The sequence below is a fragment of the Archocentrus centrarchus genome, chromosome 23 (genome assembly GCF_007364275.1).
Source record: "Archocentrus centrarchus isolate MPI-CPG fArcCen1 chromosome 23, fArcCen1, whole genome shotgun sequence".
NCBI lineage: Eukaryota > Metazoa > Chordata > Actinopteri > Cichliformes > Cichlidae > Archocentrus > Archocentrus centrarchus.
In genome coordinates, this window is record NC_044368.1 from 15,180,245 (window position 1) to 15,198,087 (window position 17,843).

Sequence of the window (17,843 nt, forward strand, 5' to 3'; positions counted from 1 at the left end):
AGAGCTGGACAGGGCTGTAGAAGGACCTTAACCCATCAGCAGAACCAGCATCTGTTCCTTTGTGCAAGGAAGAACAGGATGAGTACTGCCAGAGCCCTACAATATGACCTCCAGCAGGCCACTGGACCAAACAATAAGAAACAGACTTCATGAGGGTGGCCTGAGGGCCTGACGTCCTCTAGTGGGCCCTGTGCTCACTGCCCAGCACCATGGAGCCCAACTGGCATTTGCCATGCAACACCCAAATTGGCAGGTCCACCACTGGCGTCCTGTGCTTTTCACAGATGAGAGCAGGTTCACCCTGAGCACATATGACAGATTTGGAGAAACACACAGACCGCTACAGGTGATGCAATGGCATTAGGTATCAGAATGAAATCCTTGGACCCAGTGTCGGACCCTACATTGGTGCAGTGGTTCCTGCGTGCATGACAATGCACAGCCTTATGTGGTGAGAGTATGCAGGCAGTTCCTGAAGGATGAAGGAATTGATACTATTGACTAGCCCCCACGCTCGCCGGACCTAACGCCAACAGAACACCTCTGGAAAATTAGGTTTTGGTCCATCTGATGTCACCAGGTTGCACCTGGTCCAGATCTGTGACGAGAACCCCCAGGACAGCATCCATTGTCTCATCAAGCATGTGAGAACCATTTTGGTTCTTTTTGACCCTCTGTAGGTTGATAATTTTTATTTCCATAAAATGATGTGGCATCCTTTCATTCCCAGTCCATATCAGTATAGATATCCAGCATGATTCTTTTTTCCCATGATGCGTTTTCAAAGTGTTCCATTAATTTTTTTGAGCAGTGTATTTAAACAGTTACAGAGTATTGCAGCCCAGCACTGTACAGTTCTTCTAACTTACCCAAATTATCACATTGTAGCAACTCCGCATAAAGCCACAGAGTAAAATGTTAAGTTGGGGTTTTATGACGCAACAAGTGGAGACTAGAAGTCACATTGGACAAGAAAGGACATAATCCCCCATAAAACACCAATTTAATGGAGGTTTATGAACGTCTTTGGTTTTTGTACCAATTAGCCTGAGATATTTTGTTGCTTTCTGAAGCTAGCTGTTATTCTGCCTACAGTCTTTATGCTAAACTAAGTCTTCCGACTGTAGCTCTAAATTTACCATATAGAAAATGGTTTACATTGTATTAACTTTTCTAATTGTCAACACGAACGTAAAGCAGCATGTCTCTAAATGTCTTACAGTGCTTAAAAGTTTCCAAACATTATTTTAATAGGTAGTTTTTTTAGAAATTAACTCCTGTTTCAGAGCCTTCTCCCACTCCCATCATGCCATGTAGTATACTGCACTGCCAGTGTACTGAATAAGAAGGAACTCCCCTCCCACCACCACCACCATTCATGTGGAAAAAGCTTGCACCACCAGCTACCCTTTCTTTTATTCATCGCTCTGTAAATAACTCCACTTTATGAAAAGCAGCCAGTGTGACTCACGGATACCTCTCTAACCACAAGCCATTATTATTTCATGGCCTTTGAAAGAAGGGTCTATAGCAGGCGCTCTCACACTTTAATGTCGGAGCTCCCTCTGATGTTGTGTAGTACACAGCGGCCCTTGTTGCACTCCGTATGCAATCCCTCACTTGAATTCACAAACACTTCCAAGTGCATAAACAGCATGGAAGACAAGTGCCTTGCGAGCTAGCTAATGCTCTGGAACGCCATTGCTGAGAAGATAACAGGAGCCTGCCATGGCTGATGCCTGGGACTGTCATTGGGGGGAAGAGAAAGACAAGTGCGTCTGTGTGCCTTTTATGAAAAATGCTGTTGTTTTCTGACCTCTCATGGGACATCATGTGGTAAGGAAAAAGAACAGGCATCAGCGTTACGATTAAATGACCAGCGGATATGATTCAAAGGGTCCCACGATGTCCCTGAGCACCCTTTGGAACGTGTAGAAGGCTCTCGGCATACAGACGAGCTAATGGGCAACCTATTGGTCATGGTAGATTCAGTTTGAATCTCAATGAGGGTGTCAGTGTGTGGCTGCTCCATGACCGACAAGGTGTGGTAGGCCTGCTGAAGTTGATTTAGCCACATTGCCTGTCATTGCGTTAGGCCAGTCAACATCCATCAGTCGAGAGGCTAAAGAGCATTCTTTTTCTTTTCAAGTGTCAAGAGGAAGCTGCCGTCTTTGAGATTATGGAAAATGGAAGATGTCTGGTGAAATTTCACATCTTTGTTTTCTCGACATGACACAGAGCCGTGATGGTAATAAGGCAGATATTTTTTACATGGCAACAGACTTAATAATGCGGTTTGTGCCAAAACCACTTTTGCAGTATGTAGTTCAGAAACGAAGTCTAGTTGGGTGAGTTACTTCTTACAAAAGCTTTTCAAAGGTACCCAGCAGTACTTCGGTGTAGACTGGGACACAAGCACAGTACATGAAAGCAGTGGGCTTGAATCATACAAAGGCTAAACCCATTACAGGTCCAGAGGGGTGGGCAATACAGTGCCTTGTCCCGCTCCTCTAAACAAGACTCTAGGTACTGGAGGCAGGAAAAAAGGCTTGTAACACATACATTAAATTTTAATTGTTTTTCCACCCCCTTCCTTCACATCTCTGAAGTAGCAGCTCCTGAAACCTTAAAAGTGTAATGCCAGCTAGATTTTCATGGCTGTGCCTTTGTAGAATAAAAGATACAACAGTGGAGGGAAAATAATTTACTCTCTCATGCTGGAGGTAGACAGTTGCTTTTCAAATTCCAAGTTTTGGTCCTTTATTTTATTCAGCAGTGAAATGCCATGAATACAGAAAATAATGTCTGTTACAATTCTCAACCATGACCTTCTAATGTCAGAGAACTTTTAACGTATGGACACAGTACACAGTAATGAAAAGTATCAAAAAAAGTCATTGAATCGATCGATCAAAAGGAAATAAACAAACAAAAAAAAAGTTCTCACCAATTACATAAACATATGTTTGCTACAGTCCCAATTTACTGTATACATAGGGGGATCATATTCTCAATTATTAGAGAAGGATAGCAGTAGAAAGGATACATGACTCAACTGCCAGACATAATGCTTCATAAAGTATGCACAGAGGTACAAGCAATAAATACACACATTAGGTTAAGCCTTACAGCTACGCAAAGCAGATGCAGAAAAAGCAAGTTTGCTATTCTTAGCGAGCAATGAGAGAGAAACAGTAAAAATTCAGGTAAGTCAGAAAAGAAACACTGAGATTTTTTTTTTTCCTCTTAGAAAAAAGTCTGGTAAATTTATGGGTCCACCAACATTTTTTTTTTTTTTTTTTTTTACATAAGTATGCACAGTTATCAAAATACAGACAAAAATCAACCCAGAAAATCCAGACAATCCTAAAATCTAGTGGAGGAGCAGATCGCAGTTCTGGAGGTCTTTCTGGTATTATGTGCAAGCAACTATTTTAGACTTTTTTTACTTAATTTATACAAAACCCATGCAAATCTACAGGTAATATGCATTCTGTGGCTGACAGGTTTTATCCCTCCCAAAACAGTATATCTGAGGTAACGCACTCCTATGCATTGTACGTACAGTTAGGCCATCATCCCCGTGGTTTTTATTATATTCTTTTTATTAGTTCTTGTTTCCAGTCCACCAAATGATTTTTAGACATGCATTTTTTTAAAAACACAATATTCCCTTACAGATAATCTATACATTATCATTCTACAAATGTTTGAGGACAACCTATTACAATGCAAATCTTCCATATCTTGACGCAGGGAATGTAAACGTTGGGTTTGAGCCACGTCCTATGAGACAAGCGTAGTAAAGCGTAACAGCTCTTGTGGCATTCTCGTAACTCGTGCAATCCGTCGTTAATTGTTCTGAATTGGTTGTTGTGCAGAGGTAGGAGCTTTTAGAAAGCCTTTTTTGGGTAAGTGGGAGAACCCTTTTTTTCTTTTTTTTTTTTTTTTTTTTTTTTTTTTTTTGGAAAGACGCAGCGTCCTTTTTATTTGGTGTGATAAGATTATTAAGAACGTCGTCTTCAAGTCGTTTTGCTGACTCCAGCTAAGTATTGAAGGGATAAGCTTTGTTCCAGGGCCCAGTACCCTCTTGACGTGGAACTGGTACGTGTAAGTGTGTCTGAGCACTTTACAAGCTGTGTGTGTGTACAGTACTGCACGTGTCTTGTGTGTTAAGCTCTTACAGCCCTGTTCCTTGGCTTGGCACAACACTTGAAAACATACATATGCACAGTGTGTTTCCATTTTGGTCAAAACAGAGCAGACACGTAGCTCGTTGCAGCACGATACAAAGCCACGTCAGGTCTTCGACAGCATACGTTTTCTGCAGCTGGAGCTTTAACCAAAACAAGAAAGCTGGCAGACCACAAGCCTACGGTCTGTGTATGCTAGTCTCTGACAGGGTGCATGTGTGTGTGTGTGTGTGTGTGTGTGTGTGTGTGTGTGTGTGTGTAGTTTCAGGTTTTCTTTATCCCATACAAGAGGAGGCAGAATTTTGTGTAACTTTGGTTTACTGAAAACATAAATGACCATTAAAGCAACAACACTTTTCTAGATGACATTGGCTGTGAAATGATGGGACGTAGTTTCCACAGTAACTACTTCTCTTTAGTCACCATAAAGCGTGACGTAAAAAGCTGGCTAACCTACACAGAGCGTGACACCCGTCTGGAAGTGGCACAGACCCACACACAGATGAGGATTTGATAATGTTAAAGCAAATCTCACCTAGAAAAGGTAGACATCCTCTTCCGCAATGGCTATTACTATTTGTTTTTTCCATGGTAACCAAGCCACATCATTTCATATTCACTTGGAAATATGACTTATTTGGCTTCACTAGATATTTGTCATGTTTGGTTAGCGATGTTTTCAGTTTCGGTTTTGACGCGGCTCGGAACAAAGACCGCCACGGAATAAAGACATTATTTTGACAGTCCCACTTAGAACAACACATATTCACCAGGTTAGAAAAAAAAAAAAAAAAAAAAAACTATGTGTAATGCATAAGAAAAAGTTAAAAAAAAAAAAAAAAGGAAACAAAAACTTCACAACAACACAATGTTTCTGCACTTCCATTGAATACACAAATGTTTTGGTCATGATCCACTTTTACAGTTAGCTGCTCTCTACCAGTTACAGCACAAAATGCCTGCAGTTCAAACATCACATCACCTTCTACCTATAGTATGTCTGGCAGAAAATCTCCAAAGTGGACATTTTTTTTTTTTTGTTTTTTTTTTTTGTATGAGTTAGCAAATTTCACATCAAAACCAGCCTTTATTTTCCCTCTATCTTCCTCATGATCATCTTTGTATAGGGCTAAATGAAACAATCCCAGAGGTTATTCCAAGGTAGTTTGCGGAACAAAAGCTTCTCTTTGTACTAGTTTAAAGTCGCAGAAGGCGGACCAAGAGGAGTTTGGTGGCTTCTGTCTATAAGCTATTGGCCATTGCTAGTGTTGGCTTTGGTTTCTAGCTGTTGCCTGTGACTGTTTGAAGGTAGACAAAGCTTTCGAACGAGGAGGTAAAAGGAGAACAGCGAGAAGAAAATTATGCAGAAATGCATTTGTTTTGTAAATGGCGCTTTTAACAAACTTATTTCTTCCCCAACTTAATTTCCATTTTTTTTAATGTTTATTCACAAACAGATAACAGACTGGAAGCCAACTTTTTTCTTTTCTTTTTTTTTTCTCTCCTTTGTTTTTTCTGAACAGCTGCAACAACAGTCCTGGTACCGCAGTTCCGTTACTGGTGTGATTCGGGGAATGGCATTTACAGTTGGTGGTGTCTAAAAAAAATCATATTTGGAAATTAACAAATTAAAAAAAAGCTGAAATAATATACTGGGTTTCATAATAGTAGCAACATACAGGCAGTGACACAAATTTCTGAGACTACTCCTGTGCAAATGATAACAGAGCAACAACTTGAATTGAACCAGCAATTGTCTCTAGACATTAACAACTACTGTGGGTTGGATTATTCACAAACATAAAATGTCTTCCTTTTTGGCAGTATATGAGGCCGCTAGCTTTCAACGGAACATGTTTTTCCCCATCCATTAGTCTATCATCCTTATACGGTATGTGGCCACGCCATCCCTAATGAAACAGGTCTCAAAGAGTTCTTTTTTTTCCCCAAACAGACATCTCATGCCTGCTTGTGTTTAGGGGATGCCAAAGGGCTGCAACAAAGAGTTCCTTTGGACCAGTCTCTATCCGGATACATGCTCAATAAATAGTCCCAGTGGTGAGAGAGACAAAGAGAGTCAGCTGTGGTTGCTTGGACTGTGGAGTGGTATCTAGTCTTGCAGGAGGTCTGTGTGAGAAAAACAGTGCGGTTCGGTGAAGGGATACGTTAACCAAAAACTGTATCCTAGTCACTCCAGGTCTTCTGATAAGTTCCCTTCCTCCAGCTCCCGGTCCTCCTCCAGCTCTGGACTGTGATTGGCCGTCGTCACAAGCGACATCGGACAGTCGTCGTCGTCCATATTAAGTGGCTCCTCCTTTATGTGAATGGGTGGCCTATGACACAATCACACAGGCAACAAATGTTAGATTTGTTTGTTTTTTTAATAAGAAATTCCTGCAGCATCGCATTTAAAAGGACACTTTAACAGAAAAATAGATAGATAAATAGTGATACAGGCCAGAGGAAGAAATACATTTGATTCTAGGGCGAACTGTAAAGTGCAACATTTACAAGCAAAGAAAAAAGGTAACCTAATAATGTGACTTATTACTGCCATAAAGCAATATGTAAAAGAGGTGTGGAGGTGTAATTCCCGTCACTGCATGGACTGTTCAGCTAGCAGACAAATATTCAGTGGTATCAAAAAAGCAGGCATTACATGCATTATCTAGAAAGTAACATGTTGTTTGTGAGACACTAATTCGACATGATGCCTCACGTCAACTGTAAGTAAGTGCATGAAAATTGCATAAAAAACATGGCCTCTGTAAGGCCGATAAGCTGTGATGTTCCAGACATGTTTGGCATTTAAAAGTTTACTGATGACACCAGGTTGAAATACATGAAAAAGGGAAAAAGGAGGAGAAAAAAAAAAAAAAAAAAAAACAGGCCACATAATAAATAATGGAGAATTTCTCATCCCTGAGCCCCCTGGAGCAAAGGCAGAGGAGAGGCTTTTTTATCTAGTTAATAGAAAGCGCAGCCACTCGTTAATATGCAGGGGCTGTGCGTGTCGCTCCTCAAGAGGAAAAACCGGCAGCTAGGTTCTGCCATTAATCAACTTCAGCCCCGGCAGTTCGCTTGGACACCATGATACATGTTTTTAACTCTAAATGGATGAATATCTTTAGCCAGTGTCAATAAGCGCTGGGCAGGAAGCAGCAGCAGCAGCAGCGCTGCTCACAGGACGCCTTATGCTTCAGAACAACAGAGGAGTAGGCGGGGAAAAAAAGTGTTGGGCCACTAACAAGAATAATAATGCTGTCACACACAAACAAGGCATAACATGATCTGGGGCCCTAGTCAGGGAGAGGGGTTTGTGCCACGATGATAAATCTGACAAAAGCTAATTATTTTTGACACATCGGATGCATCAGAAAATCCCCCTAGACTTTGAAAGAGGAGAGCAGGGAGAGGGAGAGAGGGAGACTTATCAAGTGGTAGTATGTTAGGAAGCCTCTCTCCTGGGCTGCCTTCATCAGTGGATGAGGGGAGGGTGGGGTAAGGTGGGGGCTTTGAATCTGAAAAGAATTTTAAAAGGTACAGATGACTTTAATATTCAGATCCAAATACTGTAAATTAATATTCTGATGTGGTGGGATGAGAAAGGGAGGCTGATCTTAGCAGGATGCGAACAGGAGCGATGAATATTTCTCTTTCTGCCCCTCAGATTTATAGAGGGTGGGAGACGAGACAACAACGCCTCTGCCACATGTTACAGGACCAGGAACTACTTCCTCCTACCTGCCAATGCAGCAGCTAATGCAGGGAAAGACTGATTTCTGAAAAATTAAGACATTTATTCATGCTGCTGTTTTGTGAAATAAAGGAAAATCAGTGCTGAAAGGTGATAAACTGGCTCGCTGATAGACAGAAAATGAAAAAAAATTACTGCTGAAACATTTAATGTCCTACCAAAATGTCTGGACAAAAACACTTCCTTCTTTCTAATACACTAAACTGATACACCACTCTGCAGAATGTGCTGTAAACATTTAATACGTCCATTACTGCTGATCAGTGATTAATATTTGTATATTATCACCAGGTACAAACCATGTTTTAGTTGGTGCCCACAGAGAGGAAAGGAATGCATGCTTCATTTTGTCAAGCATTATAAAAAGTGTTTTAGAAAAAAAGATTTTCATTATCTTTTGAACGCCATTTCCCAAAAAATGACAATGAGTCTGTACTCGAATGCATCACGTGGATCACCTGGCAGACCGGAATGTGTTCTCATGCACCTCATTAGATGTTTGTGTGGCTCAGACGATAACATTCACAGGCTTTGTGACACTTTATTAAAATATGTGGATGAGCCATTTAGTACTTAACAGCTAGCTGCCATTATTGAGTCACTCAGCAGAACTTTTGCGGTGTAATAGATACGCGGTGCTCTGAGAGACTGTGTGTGTGTGTTCTCGAGATGCCTGGTTCTCACATCAATGGGAGATTAGCACCTGCAATCATGCAGAAGTATGTCGGGACAAATGCGGTCATTAGTACATGGGCCTAATGGTAGGTTGGGGGGGTGCAGGAGAAGTGGTGCAGTGAGGAAGACAGGATGAGAGGGGTGCTGGCAGGGAGGCATGTGGAGGGAGGAAGTGAGGGCAGAGGCAATAAAAGTTTGTAAAATCTCACAAAACACCAAAAAGAGTTGGACCTCAAACACCTGGATGTGATGACACAGCTCATAAAAATGGAATGAAATTAAATAGAATCAGTAGAGTGAACAATAACTAGATTACTCAGGTCTTATTGATCGTGTGCGAGGAAGTTTGCAGATGTTTGGACTGATATTAAAAGCACTACTTCTTTTTAGCCTGTGGCTACACTGAACATATGCAGAACACTTGGTAAAAGTTACAGTGGAACTGTAATCAATAGATTTGGTTACACCAAATTCATTTATACTTTGTGTGCAACATGTGCGCGGCTGTTTTGCACAGCAATAGCGGGAATGCAGAAACAACATAGATGCATCAATTCAAAGAACATGTGTTTACAGTCTTTAAACATTGCGCTGATAGTTGTTTTCATTATATACCTGCTCTGCCTGACTTGTTATCACTATTACTGCTAATAAATAAATATCTAACTCACTCAAAGTGAGATTCAAAGTGGACAGGCAACAGATGGTTACAACTTGAAATATTTTCTCAGAAATTAAATAATCAATAAAAAACGTGGGCCATACTTGTGTGAAGAGGCCAATAACTGACTTCAGGTGGTGTTCACGTACATTTCCTCAGAGAGAAAGCTGGTTTTTCCTATTTTTCTGACACTACATGAATGCACAATTAGTAACTGTATCCATTGCATATTCTATTATAATGTGTAGATGCTAAGCTAACCATATTACAAAAGCTGAAAAAGTCTCTGCTCTGCAAGCAAACTGCATACACGTTCAGAGCCAAAGCTACACAATATATACACACTCACACCAGTGCGCGCACAAACCCGGCATGGCCCTGGGCAACCTGCTTTGCGGTTAAGCAGATATCATTAACCTTTAGACATTTAGGAAAAGAAGAGGTTTGAATGGACTTGGTTGTGCTGAGGACTCCTCTCTTGAGAAAGGCCTTCAAGGTGATGTACTATTTAGTTTAGTGCTACAAGCCACTCTATTATTTAAACACATCTCGGAAAAGCCATTCATGAAAAACACATTTCTTCCATTTTGAGGTTGTTGTGGCTTTGTAAAGGCAGGCGGGATGGAGGGAGGAAGAGAGGGATGGATGGACGCATCTCATCTTCTCTAGCTACCCATGCAGTGTAGCCAGAGAGAAGAGAATGCAAGAAAATGGCAACGCTGTCCTGTTACTAAAAATTAAATGAGCTGAGGGAGTGGTAACACTGGATTCTGTCTGGAGCTGGGCAGATTTGCTCCACTTAATACCCCCTTTCAGTGAGGAGTAAATATGTCCAAACAGATTAATGTATTGATGTCTAATACTGAAGGACTAACCAAACACTCCTCTGTTCTCTCAGATACACTTAGACACATGAAGCAGAAGTGCATCCTTTATCCATTACAGAAGTGGCTAGCTGATAAGTTTCCAACATGGGCTTTGATGGACAGTGGATGAGAATCATTTAAGAATCCCTTCAGCCTGTTTGTTTCTGTGTGTGTTTCATTTCTCCACAGCGAGGGCCTACGCAGTTAGATCTGTGTGACATCAGCAGCCCAGACATTCCTGAAAGTCACATGAGATCAATTTTTAAAATCACTCTCGCTCTCTTTCTCTTAGCCACATTAAAACAGGGATGAGGACGGGAGAGATTTTGAAAGTAATTAATGCTACACTTGCTAAATATTAATAGGCACAGTCTTGCATAAAATATAGCAGCTAAACCCCTCTAATGCAGACAGTGGTGTAATTAAAGACAAATGTGTAATAGAGCCTATTTATAGATTAACTGTTGGCCAAACGTCAGGCTCACCTCAGGTATAAGCACAAAGACAATCAAATTACAAGAGAAGATAAAGGATGAGGAAAAAGTCTGCGTATGATATCATGCATACTGGAATCTGAACCCTGCCCTTGGGTCACAGCAAAGTGAAATAAATACTGATACCGAGGGTTAAATGTCAGGCGATTAAACTAACAAGGAATTCAACGCAGGTGTACAAAGGGGAGGGGTCAACATGTGCCTGCATACTTAGATAAGTACTCTTAAAAATGTGTGAGGTGTAATTTAGTGCGTTCCCACTGCATTTAACATTCTGAACATTAAGCACGCGTTAGCCATTCATATGAATGGGTGAGTGTGCAAATGCACAGATGAAAATTTTAACTCCTAGAAGTCTAAGTACTCCCAGCCCCACACAGTGTTAAATTACTTGCAGGAATATTTTCCTATATGTGCAGGAACTCACATGTGTACTGGAGGAGAGTATCTGGGGCTGCTGTGTCCGTTGGTGTCCAGGTGGTCGACTGAGCCGTTGAGTTCCTCATGGGCGGACTGCAACAGAGTGGGGGGGCTGCCACTCAGCGTAATTGGGGGGCTACCACCCAGCAACCCCGGTGGGCTCCCTCCCAATTGTCCAGGCGGGCTTCCCGCGGTCAGTCCGGATGGGTCTCCGCCGAGGAGGCCATGGCAGCCTACCATCGGGCCTGTGGCGCCGCTGCCCATGAGCCCGGGGGTTCCCAGCAAAGGCAAAGAGGTCTCTGCTAGGGCAGCCTGCAGGGGAAGGAGATAGGGAAAGGAATATTGGGAATTAGAACTTGAATAGATCAGGGAGAGACAGATCCAGGAACACTGAATATTAGTAGCGACTGGGTGCATAAGAGGGCATAATCATTTACTGTGACACAATTATTTGGTGGTTTAGAGGCAGAATGAAGAGTGAACAATATGATTTAACACAGTAATTATTTAAATACTGTGCCTTAGTGTTATTCTGCTGCAAACTATTTTTCCCCATGTGACACCTTGCTGACAACTAACTTCCCCTCACCTGCCATTCCTGTGCCCTTGTGTGGTGTGGCTATTAAAAAAAGTCCCCCAAAAACTTTACCGCCAAATAATAAAAACTCTTGACACTTTCGCCTGCTGCGCATTAAAGTTATATACAGTGATTAAATTTTTAAAGTTTTTGCCATGAGCACCTCGCCAGCGTACACTATGAAGGCAAATCATTTATGACAGCTTAGATAAATATTAATGCACATGCCCTTGCATTTGCACATGCCGCTATCAATCTAGGGTGGCTGCCACTGCTGAAAGCAGGAGAAAAAGAAGGGAAAGAAGGAGTGAGAGTCGCTCCTTGATTCAACCACAGGGTGGCCTTCTCAGTCTGATGGTGGACAGGAAGAGAGTAGGGTGAGAGGAGAGAAGCAGAAATTCACAAGCAAGGAACAAGGCAGTAATTCAAGTTAGAGAAGAAAAAAAAAACTTGCTCCCTCTTATGCAAAGTGGAAGAATGAATATGGGGCTCTATTGTGCACATTAGCTGCAATCATTCAGTCACTCAGGCAGCGGTCCTGTCTGTCAGTCAGCAACACAGCAGCCAGCTGAAGTTTTTGGTCCATACCTGTAAGCTGGCATTTAGTGCAGTTCCATATCCAAGACTGGAGGGCAGGTTCTTGACAAGTGATGGGCTCCTAGATAAGATGTAAGCAAAACACACAAACAAACAAAAAAGGGACAATCAATTCACAATACGACAGGGCAGAGAGTGTATTTAACGTTTTCTGGGATCCTTTCGATCTTTACAGAGCTTGATCTGTGAGACGGCAGAACACCTACCCTGTGATTTTCTGCGACCTGCGTTTCTGGTACTCCACCTCATCCACTGTCCACACTGCCCCCTTCACATTCTCCACGCGCACAAAGCACTTGTGCAGGCTGAGGTTGTGGCGAACAGCATTCTGCAGACAGAGAGCCATGACGCACGGGTCAGTGGGATGAGGTAAAAATGAGTCATAGTCATTCACTATCCATCAAGGAAAAAAAAAAAAAAGAGGAAGGCTTCGAAATTGATTTTTTTTCTTGCATTTTGAAGAAATTCTTAACATTCACGCACCATTGATTTAATTAGTAAAAAATTGAGTGAGAGCGAATGCTCTTACAAGTCCTGCACACAGTACATATCAATCAGAGTAAGTAGGCTAAAAGGAGGTAATCAGCATAGCGAATGGCTTATGGTGGTGACAGAAGTGGTAATGCCGGCCTTGATAATGTGATGTCAGTAACCCTTCCTGCTCCAGAAAAGCACTGCTCTTAATGGACACATCGCTTAAAAGATGACAGTACTGGCAGGAAAAAAAAAGTCAGTCATCAGGAGGCCCCTGTGTCTCTGTGTGTTGAGGAAGTGTGTTCATGCAGGAGTGTGGGGATTAAGCTGAACTGTATCTGACATCTATATGTCCAAATACTCTCTATATAGTGTTGAATACATGGTTAAATGATATGATCATCTTTTAGATATTATTATCAAAGCTGCTATTAAATTAAAACCCAAAAAGAAAACAGTAAGGTGATTTTATTAATTACTAAATAAGAAATACCTCCAGAAAGAAGCCCTCTTATATTAATATGACAATGCGTCCATAATTAAAACATGCATCAGACTCTACAAATAATAACCTTGGCTTTAATATCCCTGCCTCTCATATTTATCATCTCCCTTAGCTTGGTGTATACTGCTCAAGAAAAAGGGATTCAGAAAAAAAAAGAAGAAAAAAAAACTCATAAGCAGATCTCGCATCTGACCTGAAAATCCCAGGATTTGATTGATCTTAATGCCCATGGCTCTGAATATGATAATTTTAATATTAATGAGCAAATGAGCAGTTTTATTATGCATGCTATATAGTTAGAACTAATAAGCTTCTGGGTGAGAGAAAAGAGAGAGAAAGGAAAAGTGGGGTGTGGGGTGCAGATCCCTCTTTTGAGCTTATGAGACCAAGCTGAGATATTAAACTACCTTTCATTTCTCTCCTTTTCTTCTTTTTTTTTCCAAACAAATTCTCTTCGTTAATCAAATGACGGGCCCCATTGCTGATCATCTCCCTAATGCTTACAAAGGCAAACGCATGGCTGTGGATGTAAATAGATCACCTTGGCTTTTGTGCAGGGTGGGGACAGATTAGGATATTTCTAAAAGGGAACGGGAGAGATTTAAAACAGCTCCGACGCAGGTGGTCACGTTGTTTTGAGCCACCGAGAACGTATCACAACATCGCTGCACAGCAAAACACGGCACGTACTGTACAAACTGGAAAAGGACACCCATCTTACTGCGTGTCCTCTTGTATTGGTGATCACACACCCATGTGCTCATTTGCATCCCAAATCCAAATTAATTCACTTTGCTAAATCTAGTGCTGCGATGCGCCTTGCATGCTGATGAGCGGCTGGTCGGGTTTTCCCTCCAGTCCTCTGTGCAGCCACAAAGGCTAAAGGGAGCTAACAAATGACATGCAGGGGCCATGGATAAATATAAAAAAAGAAGCACTGAAGACACTGGTGCTCATGTGAGGCTTTCTTTATCAGCAGACGGGCATGCTTCTGGTTAAAACATGTGCTGCAGGAAAAACATTTTTTACCATCTTTGTGCAGCCAGACAGGACAATAAAGTTGTAGGGACAGATATACAAATGGGCCCTTTTGTGTGGGTAAATAAAGAGTGCTCTCTCCATGACAAGCCAATTCTCACTTTGCCCCCTTGCTTTAGTTCCACACTTTTAACCCCTCTCATGGGCACAATATATGTGCTTGTGCGTACATGTGAGTTCCTGTGTGCATGCATCTTTGGCCTCCACGCTGTGAAGAACTGGTTAACAGGCAAACAGCCATCTTTCTTCCTAATTAACCAATGATATGCGAGAGAAGGTGGTTTCAGGAATAGGAGGAGGGGTGTATCTCTTAACAAAAGGTGCTGATGATGGAGTGGCTGCTGTATAATTAGTGCGTCAGAACCCTCTCCTCTCCACGCCAAGCCTCCGCTATTAATTGCACCAAATTAGAAAACGATATCTGAGGGGAGAATAATTCTTTCAGCTGTCATTTCTAAACAGCAAAGGCAGAACGGTGGAAAAATAAATAAGAGGAAGAATGGGCTCTATTCAAGAGAGAGGTTGGAAGGAAAGGGGAGAGGAGTGCTAATCGCTCTGTGCTGAGTAAATATATGCTTTCTTAAGGTTTTGTGTTTGACTTGAGCGAGAAGGAAGGAACGGGCTTTGCTGTGAGGGGAGCGAGAGTGCACGGAAGGGTGAAGGGGGTTGCGTGGGGCGAGTTCATGAAGGTTACCTTCCAAGTTGCAGCATTGCGTCTGAAGTAGGCGAACGTGCGCGTGAACCAGCTGTAGATTTCATTAAGAGTTAACTGCATGTCAGCAGAGTCCATGATAGCCTGAAATGAGATGACATCAAATAATGGTTGACTAACGAGACCAGGTAACTGGCATTTATACAACAACAGACTGAGAGGAAGGAGAGAGCGAGAGAGCTGCTGCGATTCATGCAGCAATTAATTTTAATCTAATCAGGCAGAGTTAATTTATTTCCCACTCACCTGTCTTATGAGGGTTGCATAAGTAAATGGCGGTCTGACATCTGCGTTCTTATAAAACTCATAGTTTGGGGCAATCTCTGGAAAAATAAATACTGTGTCACCACCTGAAATAATTGGTACATTTTAATTCCTTTAGGTATTGAATTTACTCAAGGTTACATCAAATTAAAATGGGGTGGGGTAAGGGTGGGGGGGAGAGAGAGAGGTGACAGAAAAAGGGGGCACATCAAATCAGCATTTTCCATGTCTAACAAAATGCATTTTTAATTAATCTCTCTCATGAGAGATCTTAAACACTAATACATCCCATAAAATGAGATCCGTGTAGTTAGTTAGGCTCAAGTTGAATAATTTATGTTGCTCCACACTAAACACACAGAGAGTAAATATAAACATCAAAAGACACGTCCCATTTAAAATGCAAAGCTTAACACATGGAATGTCTTAATGTAATAAATATTGTATTTTTCCACCATTATTTGAACTTAATTAACATTCATGTAATATTTATGCACAGAGGAAGTTCTTGTCTATTTACATATAGACTGATTAAACTTGCTTTCATAAACCCACCACCAGACAGCTCACCATAGTAAGACCAACAAACTGCTGCGGTTTGTGTGAATGTGTTTATGTCAGTCACATGCGTGTGTGTTCACTTTCATGTCTGTGTGTGCGCTAAACTGCTAGAATGTGATTATGGGTTAAGGATATTATTAATTCTGAATACTATTAATAGCTCAGGGTTGGGCTATTTCAACGTTATTTTGCCATTACATTTAAACACAAGCGTACACTAAAAGAGACCAATGACTGGAGACTAATGCTATTCTATTTTATGTCAGATCACTTAAAAAAAAAAAAAATCTAAATCAGAATAAATCACAAACACAAACCATATTAAATTCAAACAATTCATAAAGTGAGTTTTCCTCAAAATCCACTGGAAATATTTTTGATGTCTGTGTTATGTGCTGTGCTGAGTAGTTGGTCCTACCTGACGACAAAGGCATGGAATATTTGTCCGAGTGGCGTCTGCGCATGGCTCCCATGCTGGGGACGTTTGCTCCTCCCAGCACCGATGGCACATGGGGCATGGCAGCCATGGGTGTGATAGGTGCTGTGGGTGTGGTCGGTGTCTGAGGTAAGTTGGGGGGCGACGCTGAGGGCAGGTTCTTGGACATGGTGACGCTGGACACCAAGTTGAGCTGTGGTGGAGGGAGACAGAGCGCAATTGGCAATTGGTGGAGAGCAGGAAGGAGAGAAATGAGTGGGGGGGCAGGAAGGAGGAGGAGGAGGAAGGCATTATTTTGTGGTTTCTCTGACAGAGCAGAGTGTCTGCTCTCTTCCTCTCTAACACAGCTGTGTTTCCACTAACAAGGCTCGTGGAGAGGAGCCAGCCCATCTCCACTAATTACAACCACCAAATTGTATCATAAGAATTCTAATTAGAGCACGCTGTTCAAGATTATCCAACGATCAGCCTCCGTGTTATCCTGGCCCCATCTCTCTTTATCTCTCTATTTATCACAGCCTCCCTCTCTCATTTCCTCCCTCCCTTTCCATCTACCCCACTGCAGCCACCCATAATTCTTATGCACTGAGGAAATGAGCATATCAAAACTCTTTTTATACACTGTTGGAGTGCTTTTGCCAACACGGGTTGTCTTGCCTCTCATCTCCAACCACAACTTTTCTTACAATATATTTGCACTATGTCACAAAAGGCTGAATTATTTAACCTTTAGTAGTGATAGTTGGGGGGGTGACAAGAAGCTACTATCAGCAAATCCAAGAGTGTCTGTGGACAAAGTACAGCATGCTGTGCACAGGGTCAAACTGCAAAGGACCATCCATTCAGCACCAGCTGATTATGTTGCCATTAACCAAAACTCTGTCTGCATTTGTGCACCTCAACACTGGGTGGTGCAGATGTGATTAACCAGCTGCTACAGTATAACTCATGGCATTATGTTTTCTTAAGATTGAACTAGTCAGCGTTTTGTTATTCAGGCCAGGAGTGCTCAAAGTCTGGAAAAACATACTGTAGCAGAGGAACTATATAGAACCTTCTTCATGACCAGGCTTGACACATTATGGTTGTGCCTTCGTTGTAAAAGCGGTATATGACACAGTATTCTGGAAACAACTACTCCTCTGGGAGAGATTACAAATGCAGTAGATTATTTGTCCCTAATTCAGTGTGACTTCCAGTGCACAAGGAAGTATAGAAAGTAGGAGTTTGAGTTCTTCTCTGGGTGACGATACAAAAGAGACTTAAATAAATGTGCATGGACAGTGATGGTCACTGCAGACACATGTGCGCTTGCCGTCTTTGTCTCCTTCACTCCTTTGACGTTAGAGACGAGGGAGCGCTGCTTACCTCTGGCTCCACTGCCAGCTCCGCTCGCTAATCGTCCAGTTTTTCCACCACTTTTGCATTTCCTTCCCAAATCTCATGTGAGAGGCTCTAACCGACTGGAAAATTCCTAACTGACCTTTTAGTCTCTGCTCTAATTTAGTCGGAATGGTAATGACATCGTTACATATTCAAACCAAATTGCCTTAATTGTGAGTCTACAAGTGGAATGCATCCGTTGCGAGAGTTTGAATTAAAAGCGACTTGAA

The 17,843-nt window shown here is 41.8% G+C and overlaps 1 protein-coding gene across 3 annotated transcripts in view; it reads right to left on the reverse strand.

Annotated features, from left to right (window-relative positions):
- Positions 1-5,013: 5,013 nt before the first annotated feature.
- The window catches only part of foxp2 (forkhead box P2), a 100,736-nt gene continuing 87,906 nt past the window's right edge, over positions 5,014-17,843 (reverse strand). For 2 of the 3 annotated variants that reach the window (XM_030720267.1, XM_030720268.1), the window contains 7 exons: positions 16,213-16,423; positions 15,216-15,319; positions 14,952-15,053; positions 12,447-12,568; positions 12,232-12,301; positions 11,074-11,378; positions 5,014-6,526 (listed from right to left, as the gene is read on the reverse strand). In XM_030720267.1, coding sequence (XP_030576127.1) covers positions 6,382-6,526; positions 11,074-11,378; positions 12,232-12,301; positions 12,447-12,568; positions 14,952-15,053; positions 15,216-15,319; positions 16,213-16,423 — 1,059 coding nt within the window. In that variant the 3' untranslated portion in view covers positions 5,014-6,381. The remainder of the gene's footprint in view (positions 6,527-11,073; positions 11,379-12,231; positions 12,302-12,446; positions 12,569-14,951; positions 15,054-15,215; positions 15,320-16,212; positions 16,424-17,843) is intronic. The other variant, XM_030720269.1, reaches the window with a different exon arrangement.